The sequence below is a fragment of the Strigops habroptila genome, chromosome 3 (genome assembly GCF_004027225.2).
Source record: "Strigops habroptila isolate Jane chromosome 3, bStrHab1.2.pri, whole genome shotgun sequence".
Classification (NCBI taxonomy): domain Eukaryota; kingdom Metazoa; phylum Chordata; class Aves; order Psittaciformes; family Psittacidae; genus Strigops; species Strigops habroptila.
In genome coordinates this window covers 74,621,817-74,634,955 of record NC_044279.2, presented here as the reverse complement: position 1 = coordinate 74,634,955, position 13,139 = coordinate 74,621,817, and the positions used below count along the sequence as shown (strand labels likewise).

General features: G+C 44.4%; 2 protein-coding genes across 3 annotated transcripts in view; one reads left to right on the top strand and one right to left on the bottom strand.

The window, feature by feature from the left end:
• SYN3 (synapsin III) overlaps positions 1-13,139 on the bottom strand; it is a 201,995-nt gene that overhangs the window by 20,406 nt on the left and 168,450 nt on the right. For both annotated transcript variants that reach the window (XM_030477996.1, XM_030477997.1), the window contains 2 exons: positions 7,017-7,159; positions 2,661-2,735 (listed from right to left, as the gene is read on the bottom strand). In XM_030477996.1, coding sequence (XP_030333856.1) covers positions 2,661-2,735; positions 7,017-7,159 — 218 coding nt within the window. The remainder of the gene's footprint in view (positions 1-2,660; positions 2,736-7,016; positions 7,160-13,139) is intronic.
• Positions 1-13,139, top strand: part of FBXO7 (F-box protein 7) — a 47,769-nt gene that overhangs the window by 30,253 nt on the left and 4,377 nt on the right. Inside the window, exon 9 of the mRNA XM_030477999.1 lies at positions 11,351-11,431. Coding sequence (XP_030333859.1) covers positions 11,351-11,431 — 81 coding nt within the window. The remainder of the gene's footprint in view (positions 1-11,350; positions 11,432-13,139) is intronic.

The window sequence follows — 13,139 nt, the reverse complement described above, 5'->3', positions numbered from 1 at the left end:
CCAGGCACTGTTTTGTTAGAGGGAGAGCTACAGGCTGCAGCTCTTGTCTCTAGCTGTCCCAGGATGAGAACGTGAGCTGGTGCCCCCTTAGCTATCCTGGTGTCAGAGGAGAAGAGAGAATGACAAGAGGCATATTATGGGGGAGACTGCATCCCCCTGCTGTGGAAATGAGGAGGGAATGAGGCAGCCTGGTTTTATTTCCTGTGCAGCTGTGCCGCAGTCCTGACCATTTCAATAAAAACAATAATCTCAGAACAGCAGATCTGTAAGCAGGACCGTGAAAAGATGCGGAGAGAGGAGGGAAGGCCACAGTCTCATGAAAACACTGACATTTTGCAGACCCTACAGGGACTGAGAAAAGGGCTGTTCTGGCCAAAGAACAAGTTTACGTCCTTGAAGCCAGCCAGAGTCCCCACAGCTTGGTGATATAATGATCGACTTGTGTGAACACAATGTCTGAGGCTTATATGACCACCAGTGCTCTCTTATCCCTAATGAGGAGCATGTTCACTCCAGCCCCTGTGAGGAAGACAGTGCCTGAGAAGGAGTCAGTAGGATAAGGAGGAGGAGAACTCTGGACCCCTTGAGCCAGCCAGGAGGCACAGTGAGCTCCCCTCAGGCACTGCTGTGACCCCACACCCAGGGGCATCATCATGGGAACCACCTCTCTCCCTGAAGGATGTCTCAGCAGCCAGGCTGAGTCTGTCCCACAGACCCCGATAGCCATGTGTCTTCAACGTTGCTGTCCCTAGGTGAGCACTGGGAGGCATCAGGGCTGCTGGGTGTAATAACAATATTATGGGACAGAAAAGCATATTTATGTATATGCATTGGGGTAGCATTTGCAGAGGATTTACTGACATTTTGCCTAGTATTATCTGAACATATCAATCCTTTGGGCTACTGTTCAGTACAGTAAGTACTTCAGTTTGCTCCTACTCATCAGAGCATTTCAGCACACTCCTGCCTTGCTGTATGCAGTGATGGCTCTGATTTCAATGGGTTTTGTTGCATTTATATTTGGGTAAGGCTAGAATGGTGAATTGTGGTACTTCATCTATACAATGAACTTTCAAAATGCAGTGTAGCAGGTTGGCAGGAATCTGGATTATAGTCCTACAACACTGCAATGAGGGAATGCCTACCCTTCATTTCTTCAGCTTCAGCTGCGTTATGAACAACTAGGATGCATAACAATGTCCAGGTCCCACAGTCCTATTCAGGTCTTGCAGAGTGACTTTCAGCATCTGATTTAGGGTTTGGCTTGCCTGTTTCACGGGACTAAAGGTGCAGAAGAGACTTTAGATGACCACCTGTGCAGCTCTAGTAGCCCACACAGGAGACATTTCTTCAGCTTGGTCTGAAAGAGTACGGATATTCCTCATCTCACGTAGGCAATCCATTTCTGTGCTATGCTATCCTTACTGTTAGGAAATACGGGAAATGTTCAAAAGAACCTTTTCTGCTATAATTTAAGTCCATTATTTCTCACAGTATTGTACTAGTAATATAAAGAGTGAGCAATGCCTATTAGAAGCATTTTATGTATTTGAAGAGCGTGTGCATTTAAGTTTTTTCATTTTTAGGATGAAATGGTGTTCAGCTTGTGGACAACTTCTTCCAATTCTGTGACAGCTAATGAAGAGAAGTGAACCTCTGCACTGCAGGCATAGACTCATTATGCATGAGTCTACACCTCTACTGGAAAAATATTAGTGGTCTGCTAATTGAAAAAAGTGGAAAACTACATAAGCAATTGTTGCATGCTTTTCTCATAAGTTGATTATGTTTTTTTGGGGCATTTATTGTCCTTTGGGCTTTCTTCAGCTCCTTGCTAACTCTTCAAATGTGATGCCCAAACCTGGGCAGACTCAGAATTAATCAGGATCCTGACAAATTGGAGGTATAATTTGAAAAAATCTTAGATTCGCTAGGGATGAGTGCCTACACATAATCTATGGATTCTGTAAATCTATGAATAATCTACTTAAATAGTATGGAGAACAAGTGACATGATAGCAGTTCTGCAGAATAGGGTTTGGGAGTTACAGCAAAGCATAAGTCAACAACGTCATGCAGTTGCAATATTAGCAATTATCACAGTGATTTGAATATATGGAATTACCATCTGCACAAGGCAATTCTTTCTGCTCTGTTCAGCAGCGAGAAGACCTTAGCAAAAAGAGGGTCCACTTTTGGGAGACTAGTGCTTTCAACATTTCAGCTGACAGATTTTTCCCTCTGTTGAGCAGAAGAAAAACATTTTTCTGTGTCTGCCTCTCATTAGTAATGTACTTAGAATAACTTCTTGTTACTTCTTGTTTTGTGCTGTGACCTTTCTGATTTTATCCCTACATGTTTGCGCTAGTGTGCTTGACCTTAGCGTGCTGGTCTTGTTTCCTGTGGCTACATTCACTAAAGTTCTAATGGGTTAGCAATGTTGGTCTCTAGCTGTACTTACAGTCTGTTCTCCAAAATAGGACAGTTTGTCTTTACGTCCTTAGTATTTTTATAAGGAAACACTTGGTCTTTTAAACTCCTTTATCCAGCCTCCCAGGAGACCTCACTTACCAGTTCTCTCAATTAACCAAAGTCTGAAATATAATTCCTCTCTTCTTACCCGAGAATAGCTAACACTGTCTTGAAACCCTCTTCCTTACCTCTCTGTCATTGCAATCTGTTCTAGCATTGCAGAACCTGTGTTTGCCTTCCAGTTTCCAGAGATGGATGTCCTCCTAGGAAAACAAACCAAAAACATAATCCAAACATGAAAATACACTCCTGCCCCATCCTCCCTTGTACTGTAGTCCTCCTCATCCTTGACTCAGTGCTTGTACAAGAGGGGATGAGGTGAGGTTCTTCCTCACAGAAGCATTTATAAATCCTGCCTCAACAACACTCCATACAGGATATGTTGTTCAGGCTAATGAAAAACTGAATGAGGAGTTAGACAGGGAAAACTCCAAGGAATCTTGAGCACACATCAGTCTGTGACTACTTTCTTTCTTTATACATCAGGCTCAGGAAAGCTGAAATGTCTGTAGATCACTGGGATAATCACCCTTGTGCTCTGCAATGGGTAGCATCATCCATCCATAAAAGAACAATTCTCCAGGCAAACATCTGCCTGTGCAGCTTCACAAATGTCAGCTCTGACATTCTGGGTATCCCTAACTTTGATTTCGATTGTACTGGTGTCATAGCATATATGATTATACTCTCTTTTCACTGACTTTGCATTGACCTGTCCATGGCTCACTGTGTCTGGAATTGGAGAATTTATAACTGCAAAAATCGCTGGAGTCTCATCAGCTGCTGCTGGTGGTTAATTTCCAAAAAACAAGGTACTGTTGCTGGCAAATCCTGAGTTTCACCATCATCCATCAAGGGGTGAACACTTTCTTTTTCTTGACTTGAGGCACAAGGCAAACCTTGGCCAACCTGCTGCGATAACATTGTGCACATAACCCTGGCATAGCATACAAGCTAGGACAAGCCAACAGGCTGACAGGATGCTCCAGGGAGCATCTCCAAGCTGAAGAAGATTTAGGTAGAGATTTATGAGGGGAGAAGAAGGTGTGATCCAACACTTCAACATGAGGTTGTGGAAACCCTCACTGCCAGTTCTCTTACCTTTTCAACATGATGTGGAAAAGAGACTCTGAACTTGCAAATCTTTGTGAAGCAGTGGTCATACTGATGTCCTGTTAGACTGTAAACCTGGATCATTATAGTTGACTGACTAAGATTCCCCTTTACCCTGGTGAGGGACAGTCCAGAGTCTTTTTTCCATTTCTCCCCTGAAGTGGTATGCATATTTGCTGTGAGATGTAAATAGTCTTTGTAACCATATTTAAGGGGACAGGGTGGGGGATGGAGAGGTGGGGGGCAAAAGATCATGATTACTGTTTTGAATAACTGTGTTTCCATATAGATGACTCTTGTCCCTTGCTCCTTTCACTCAACATCAATTTTCCTGCCCTGCTTTCTAAGCAAAAGAATGTATTCCTACTCAAGCTTTGACTGTTACGAGCCCTTTGATGGCCTGTAAGGCCAGTGTTCAACCCTCAGTCTCTCTTTCTCTTTTGACACAGGATTCTTAGGATTACATTTTTCAGTTCTGCAATGGGAAGAACCACTCTTTATTAACATTTAGGTTCAGAAAATTGCCCTGCAGTGGCAGATGGCATTCAGGATCCCATTAGTACTGATGAGAACTGCTGGCGTCTGATTAGTGACAAGATGATTGGATATCAGTGTTTAGAAAATGTACTTGGCATACCAAATGTAAGCAGACTTTTAGGGATCAAGCAGATTTGTGACCAAGGCACCTGCAGCATTGCTTAGTGTAAGTGGATAGACTAGCAGGTCATGGGCTGTTGGTGCCTTATACTCACCATCTCCAAGCTAGGCCATATCAGTCTAAAAGTAGCACTAGTTTAAGCACAGCTGATGTTGTATCCCCTACAGAACACACTGAACTGCCTTTGAGGTGACAAGATCAGAAGTCACACTTATGAAACTGGAAAGGAAAGGATATTACCCTCTTACTGAGAGCTGGTGGCAAGGAATATCTCACCCTAAAAGTCAGCACAGCTGCTGGCTTCATTCAAAGTGAACATTTCATGAGTCTTAACTGGAAATGATACCTTAACTGGAGTTAGGGTAAGGGTAGAAGCATAATTTCTGCCCCAGTTTCCCTAGCCACGTGAGCAGTATTTGCGTTTTCTCTTTGCCAGTATTACAATGACAGTCAAATACGTTTGGTGGAATTTTAGGCATGTATCACATGCTGCTTATCTGCTGTTTTGAGACTGGCCCAAGGCATGGGCTAAGTAGGTGTTTGTTAGTAGTGTAAATCTGGAGTCACTGAACTGAAATCAATGGGAAACTGAACTCAAGCCTTGGGTCATGGGCTGGAAGGAAGTGCATTGAACATCTGGGGCGGGGAGGAATGCATGAGTCACCCTGCAGCATCCTCCCTCTGGCAGATGCTTGGTGAAAAGTAAACATATTCTGGAGAATTTCAGTACAGTCTTTTCTCAGAAGGAAGGGGACTTTTAAAGTCTGTATGTGTGGGTGAAGGTATAAAAATATTGGGTAGATTCCATGGCTCTCAGATCAAAGCAATTCACTCACTTAGTATGACACTACTGCAGATGCTGTAATTGCCTTTAAGGCTGAGATTTGCTAGCATGACTAATGACTTTGAGTCTTCTATTTGAGAGGCCAGTGAGAGTTCTGATATTTTGGGTGCTTTAACCTCTGTCTTTGGATATAGTAGGGACTTATTTATACCATAGAAATGACTTTCTATTCTGTCTGATGCTGGGACAGAAGGAACAGCTCCCGATGGGACTAACTGCACATCTCTCCCAAGCTCACGTCTGTAAATGGCTCTCAATATAAATCAACCTTCTGGGTTAGCAAGTTGCTGGGTGAATTTTGCCATTTGCTTTCTTTGCTAATAAACTTCATTTCTCACTAAGGTGTTTCCAGTTCATGGCTGTTTTCATGTGAAAACATTTTTCATTTAGGAAACAATTGTTTGTGCAGCTATATTCCCAAGTGGGATTAGCTCTTAGTGTGACCGCTTTCTTTCCTCAATCATCTGGTATTATTTCTGATCCCTTTCTGGATGAGTGCGTGGTGAGTGTGAATAATAAACAAGGAGAGGATATGGTCAGGCTAACTGGACCTTTGTTTCACTTAAAGGCAGGCTGGGAGCAGGCTTTGGAGCCAAGGCTGGGTAGGTTGGCAGGAATAGGGAATTTTAATTGATATTTTAAACCTTCCTTCCTTTGGCCAATTTGCGCCAGACTCCCCGAGATGTTAATGTAATATTAGGCAACTGTGCTATTGTTGACCTGTGATGTTTTAAAACAAATTTTCTCTCACTGAGTTCTCCTGAAGTAGCCAAGTGTCCCACAAGTCCTTCCCATGAAGAATGTGACTCAGTCATTATCTAGTTTACTTAAATACCTCTGTGCTAGGAATCCAACTGGGAATTTTAGGCAGCTATAGCTGAAAAACATGTGATCGTATACATTTGATTATCTCATTTAACTATGTTTCACCAGAATTATGGCCTAGGGGTTTGTAAACATGGACCAAGAACTCAAAGTGTTATGGGTGTTAGGCAACATATGAAATTTATCTGGCGACCTGAAGAATGTACTGCTGGAGCTGTCTACTTGTCTAGAATTTTGTGGCTGGATAAGGAGCTTCTGTAGAAGCTGTGCTATTTGGCTTTTCTCATCTACTGGTTTGCAGTAAGGAGAAACAGGTGTCTTACTGACTCTTGTGGTTTCATCTTTAACTGAGCTTGACAACTACTGAAGTTTGGCTGAATGCTTTTTAATATTTTTAAGCATACTAGTGCTGCGGATTGCCTTCATGCCACTTCCCTCATGATCCCACAGTGTAGAGTATGTCCCTCCTTCTCCTTTCCCTTCTTTGTATGCTTCAAGGAGCACAGATGTAAAACGGCCAGGCTGAGGCCATTTGTACCTGGAGCTGTGTGCTCTTCATGTGATTGTGATGCCATCATCTCCGGCTGGGGAGAAAATGGGCTGTTGCTATGGGTTGGACACTGTAGAATTCCAGGAGTTGCAGCTGGCTCAATCTGCTTTATTGTTTTTCCCCATGTGGGGAATGGGGTGGGTTTGATTCCCGGTAGAGGGTACAGGGAGGATTTTGCTGGGAAAGATGAGCCCTTTGACAGCAGGAGGGAGAGGTCACAGGTGATGGCAGAGCACAGTTGTTCTAGTGGGAACTAACTGAACCTCAGAAACAGGTAGAGAGATTTACATTCCAGAAATAGTGAGCTGACGGTGAGTAATGGAGAAGATGATGGGTGGATGAGGGATCTGGGTTCAGAGGTGGGAGGAGAACAGAAGGGCTATTCTTCAAGGAAATTAAGTCAGCTTCCTACTCCTGCCCAGAGCAGACACCGACTCAATCACATCCACAGCACTGTCTCCCCCCGTCTCGCTCTGGCATAGCCATGCACTCACATGTAAGCCTTGTAGTTGCTGCCGATTTTCTGGATTCGGATGTCATACTTGGAGTCAATGAACGGCTCAGTGGTGGCGTAGGTTTTTGCCATGGCTACTATGCTGGCCATGTCCCGGAAGTCGTGCTGGTTCTCAACTTTGACCTTGATTTCCAAAATACAGGGAAAAGTGACAAAGAGCAAAAAGAACAGGGATACTTTGTGAGCAGAAGTCATCTCTGTGCCTGGACGGCACAATGTCAGTTAAACCCCACGCAGTCAGAGCTGAGGGCAGAGCATGGATTGTGATTTAAAGAGAGAAGTTCCCCAGCCCAACCCAAGCCAGAGCAAATCAACCCTTTTCTCTTTTCTTGTGCACAAGCCCTGGTAAACCTGGCACCAGAGAGGCAGATGGCTCTTGCTAATGCTCATTGCTTTTATAATACTTCAGAAAAATACTTGATCTCCTCAGGAGCATTACTTCATTCAAACACTGGAACTGCTATTTCCCATGTTGGGATGGATGAAAACAGAGTATTTTGGGTGGTCAGGAAATACAAACCACTGCCAGGAAATCAACAAGAGAGCTGGTTGTCTGCCACCTCTAGGCTTTAGTTCCCTGGCATTTCACATTAACCCCCCTACAGACTTTTTTTGAGGAGCTATGCAGGCCTCCTGGCTGGAAGGAAGCTCTGCAGGAAAAGGATGTCTCTGGGGGAGCCTGTGATTCTTGGGGAGATTTGTGTGAGTGCAGTGCCACAGGCACATACGTGGGACAGCTGGTTGGGTGTTAGACTTGAGTCGCACTTGGAAATGAGAGGGCAGTGGCCTATGAGCTGGAGTTTTTCTGAGAAGGTGGCTTTTCACAGATTTGTATTCAGTTATGAGATATGCTCTGTATCTTATCCAAAAACCAAAAAACTGAAGGAAGGACCAAACCAGTGAGTGGGAGCTCTAACGATATGATCAAATGTCTACAAAAGCTCATTGATTTGAGAGAGAAAATCTGCACAAGCAGGTAATGAGGACATAGTAGACAATTTTACATCATTCATACCATCAACCCTGGCCTTTAGTCTATTGGCAAAAACATGTTTGGTGTATCAGAGAAACCTGTACAAGTCTTGTTCCTTAGAGCCAGACGGATGCAGGAAGGGTGGATTAATTGGTGGAAAATAGACCAATACCATGTGAAAAGGATGAGCAAGTGAGTGGCTTTCATTTGTGTATTACCTACACTTTGTAATTTAGTAAGACTTTGAGGCCACAGATGGGGATTGCACAGTGTCTACTTGCTCGTGACAACCTGTCAGTCTCTGCCACAGAAGAGTTTTCCAGTTGTGTGAGTGTGTGTTAAAGGAGGGTGGTGCCAGACTGTGTGGAGCCAGCTTAGGGAAACACGTGCAGTGGTATTTGGTGTTTCTTCGCAAAGAACAAACAAAGTGGTTTTACATATCTGCCTTCAACCATGAGAGGGCAGGAGCCATCTTCACTAGAGAACAGAGGACAAGCTTGTTGCTAACCTGTGTTATTCTGTTTAGATAGTTTTGTGTAAGCGCCAGCTGTAACATAAGCCAAAGATGCAGCCACATCCTGGCGCAGAAAAGCTCTTGAGAACTGGACAGGTTATGGGGAAGGTGAAAAGTGCAACCAGTTTGACCTGTGACCATTTCTAGATGCCTGACTAAGAAGAAAAAAAGACCTGGTCTTTACTTCTCCTTTTGTTGAATGCCAAATACCACTAGTCCTCCTCCTTTTTTCTGTGGTGAGAACTGTGCTTTCACTATTCAGGGACCACTGAGAAAAGCAGCAGAGGAAGAAGACAGTCATCTGTGGGGTGGGAGGGTGGTAAAAAAAAAAAAAATAACAAACACAAAGGGGAAATGTAAAGGCAACCATTGCACGTCATCCAGGAGGAGCAACCTTGCTCTGGGCTGTGTTGTCCCCCTCTGTGTCTGTGTGGGGCTGCATGCAGTGCTGGTGTGGCAGGGCAGGGTGAGGTGGTAGGAATGCCCTGGAGGCAGCAGGAAGAGCTGGAGTGGGGAGCACCTCACATGACGGAAGCCCCCAACTGGGGGACAGCTTGCAAAATCCCAGGGGCAACAATGCAGGCTGTGTCGGGGCTTAGTATTTTGGGTATTTTCATTGCACAGATAAGAGCTGTGCTGGGCTGAATAACGTCAAGCGAGAGGGACCCACCCTCATGGGATGATCACAGGAGGGACTGCATGGGCAGGCGATGCACGGTGTTACAGCATATTCTTCCAGACCCTTTTGGCAATGGGAAAGACAAAAGCCATTATGTAATGACCTACTTGGAATAAGGACATTTGTGGGATCTGAAACAAAGTGCTACACTTGTGCAGCAGATGTCTTTGGGACCCGGCTGAAACGTTTGCATCCCCAGTACCCAGCCCAGGAACATTCGTACCAGAGGCAGAGGAAGGGATGCTGCTTCCCCCTCCAGATTGGAATTAGACCGTATTGTTATTGCTAGCTGTATGCTCATCTTAATAATTCCCTCCCATCCACCCCACCAAAAAAAGTATGGCGTGCTATGGAAAGGAAGAGTCCATTTCCTCCTCCTCTCTATCATTCTCTCCCTTTGGGGAAAGAGCGAAAGCATTTGAATGTGCTTTCTCCAATGGGCCTGAGGATTTTTGGCTGGGTAAATAAAGAGGGGGAGTACTAACCGAGGACACAAAGTAAGAAATGAAAACAAAGAAGATGACTCCCACAGTGCCACACCACTGCACAGTCCTCAGGGAACACCTCTGACATCTATCTCTGGCCTGTACCAGAACTCTTCCCATGGACTTTTCAGAGAAAGCACCTCAGAGAGGTCCCCTTTAAGGAGATCATGGCTTATTTCCCACCAGGCATCAAAATAATCACCACATCAAAGCTGAAATATGATCCACTGTTTGTTAATTGTTAGAGTTGGCCAAATTTGACAAAATAACAGCCGTGCCCTGGGTTAATACTGGTTTAGTCCAGGCTACAGATATTACTTCAAGATCAGGTAGCACTTGAGTTACAGTCAAATTAGATTTATCTTCCTGCCTTATCTATCAAATCCACCATTTTATTAGCTTTCTGCTTTTAAATTTTGTATAATTCATTTCCTCCTGTTTTGTAGCCCTTTTACATATCAATAAAATATCCACTTTCCTAACAGGAGAAAAAACTCTAGAGATAACCAAAGCCAGGGTGCATGTAGTGTGACACCAGAGGGCATTATTTAAGAAGGGACTATTAAAAATAATTTTAAAGCAAACAGTTACCAATTCACCTAATAAGGGATAAATCTAAGACGGCAGGTTGGCCAATGCATGAAACTGAGAAAAGAAGTTGGAAAGAGATCAACAGGAAGCCATTTTTTTCCTCTCTCTTTTTTGTAACCTTCTTAGGATAAATGCAATATCCCATTAGCTGCGTAGAAGAGTGCAAACAGCGAGTGCAAACACAGCCCCTGCCCTGGTGGCCTGTTTGCTTAGCTGTGCTGGCTGTTTGAGCAGCAATAGACTCATCCTGGAGCCATCAGCTGCTGTTTGCTGTAGCGTTTTAGTGACCTGTTGTGAAGAGTTTGGGCCAGTGTGTTGACAAATGCCTTTTCTGAGTAAGAAAGCTCCCTGGGATAGTCCCGGCTTCCCTTCTGGCTCTCTTCTCTAACCCAAGCGCTGGCTGTGCCCCAGCATGCTCCCCATTGCTGCATTAGAGAGGGGAGTCTAGCTGGATCCCTGGGGACATGCGCATGCAGATGTGACTGCGCCTTTGCCCTGGGGTGGCATCTCAGAGGCTGACGTTAAGTGGTCTGCTATGTGGTCTGGAGCTGGTGCCCATTTCCACCCTCAGCCTGCCCAAGAAGAACTGATGTTCCTGCCCCTGGCTGGAGAGCAGTGTGAGGGACAGTTCAGAAAGAAACAGTTCTGCTCCATCTCTCCTGTGGAGGCCTTCTTTTGAGGCCTTCCTGCAAGACAGGATTTTGCAGAGTGGGTCCTAGCATTGTTAAAAACACACCATGGATATTTCCTGGGTAGCCTCAGCCACTCCTGGGATTTGTGTGAGTGCAGGCTCCTGGGTAGAAATTTCTACTTCCTGTCTTGTAGTTCCTGAATCTACTGTCTCTAGTATATCCCAGATATTCCTGGGCACCAGGGTGCCGGGGCTATGGCACTCCTCTCTCATCTTTAGCCTAAGCACTGTATTGCCTCACAGTCCCCTTTTGCTTTTATTGGTTACACGGCCACATGAGAGAATAGTCAGTCAGCCAAAGTGGCATAATTACAGTAGTCTGCTAGGGCTGCCCTAGCCTTGCCTCTCTGAGTGTCATCCAGAGGTAACTTTGCCTTTCAGGTTAAACCCACACCACTTTGGAGATGTTGCAGAAGCAGTTTCTGTGTCCAAACTGGGGTTAGAGGCAGGTTCAGCTGGAAGGTAAGTGCCCAAGGCTGAGCCAAGGCTGAGCCAAGGCCGGGCTTGGCAACGTGGTGTTTGACTGAGTCTTGGTAGGCTTGTGAAAAGGCACAGTCTGAGTATTTTCCTCCAGAGTAACTGGCATGGCCAAGTAAAATTTGTGATTTTTGGTCCATCTTGACCTGCACTTAGCCTTTCTGTAATTCCTTTACCATTTTGGGACAACAGGTCTTCAGGCATGGCTCTGCACAGAGGGGTTCCCGATTCTCTCCTTCACTCTCCTCCAAATTATACTCCCCTTCTCAGAAAACACCTGATCCAACCAACACACACATTTTAGGACTGACTTTGACCCACTTCAAAATAATAAAGGCACAACAGACTCTGCCTTTCCTTATTATCCTCATGCTGAAGTTCTCCAAGTGTTACACTATCTTTAATGCATTAAACCTTATAATCCCTACTAACTTCCTAATGAAGAACTTCTCAGCCCCAGATCTTGGCAGCTTTGGTCTCCAGTGCCCTGGATCAGTCACCATTTTCTGTGTCCAGCAAAAGCTTCCAGACTGAGGTGCAAGAAATGGGGATGCTATTTTCAAGACGGGTGGTACCTCCTTGCTCATGAGTCAGTGGGAACGCAGTGATTGGTATGCTCTGTTGTGAATGTTACATGTCAAGTCATTATTTGTCCTCTGTAAAAGAAAATATTTGTTTCTTGACAAACCGAGGTAGCCCTTTCCCCTTCCTTTCGTCTTTAGCACACTGGATTTTCAAAGCTCTCGCTTTTGGAACATTCTATTTCCAGTCCCGAGAGAGACAAGGTGACGAGCTGTCCTTTCTGATAAAAAGCTTGCAGTACTTTTACAGTACAGAGTGGCTCTGTTTAGTTTGTGGTATATTTATACCAGGGGAAAAAAAAAAGGAAAAAGTAGAGAAGTCTTTCCCATCCAGTAAGAGAGAAAATAACTCTGACCACATTATTGTGAACAACAAGTTTTTCTTCTACAACGTAATAAATTCATCTGGGCCAGGATTTGTACTGGGGAGGTGTTTTCATAATTATGTGGCAGGAGGGGACAGGAGGTGACTCTTAAATTGGCCTAATTAGAGAGGTCTAAAAATAAAGTAAGAGAACCAATATATATATATTTATTAAATTAATATAAATAGATATAAAGCCACATGAACAGATACTGTTTTTCCTCTTTGCAGATCTGGCAGTTGTTTCCTTCTCATGATCTGATCAGGAAGAGGTGAAGAGGCTCTTTGAGTGAATTCGCAGTGCTGGGCTCTGTTCCTAGGGCGCTTTAGGGTCATGTTAGCACACAAATGGCAGATATTAACACACTCAGAGCTTTATTCTTTTCCATGGGCTCTGGCATTATGAGATCCAGAGTCAGGAAGAAGTGTTATTCCTTTCTCACTGTAGTGCTCACCCTATTCAACAGAGATGCCCAATCACTTCTGGGGTAGATAGGCTCAAAATGCACAATGCTTAAAAGTGTCTTGACCTCTTAGGAGCTGCTGGGTGAACAAAAGTTCTGCACAGTGAAGGACATCTCCTCTTAGCGTCCACCCACAGTTTCTCTGGAAAACTCCTTGAGTGCTATTGACTTCATGAGCCTGGGCTCGTGTTAAATACAACATGAGAAAGGTCTTCTCTGCTGGCTCCATTGTAAACAATTGTCTAAGCAGTATTTCTACAGATACTTTATTTGTATTGAGTCTG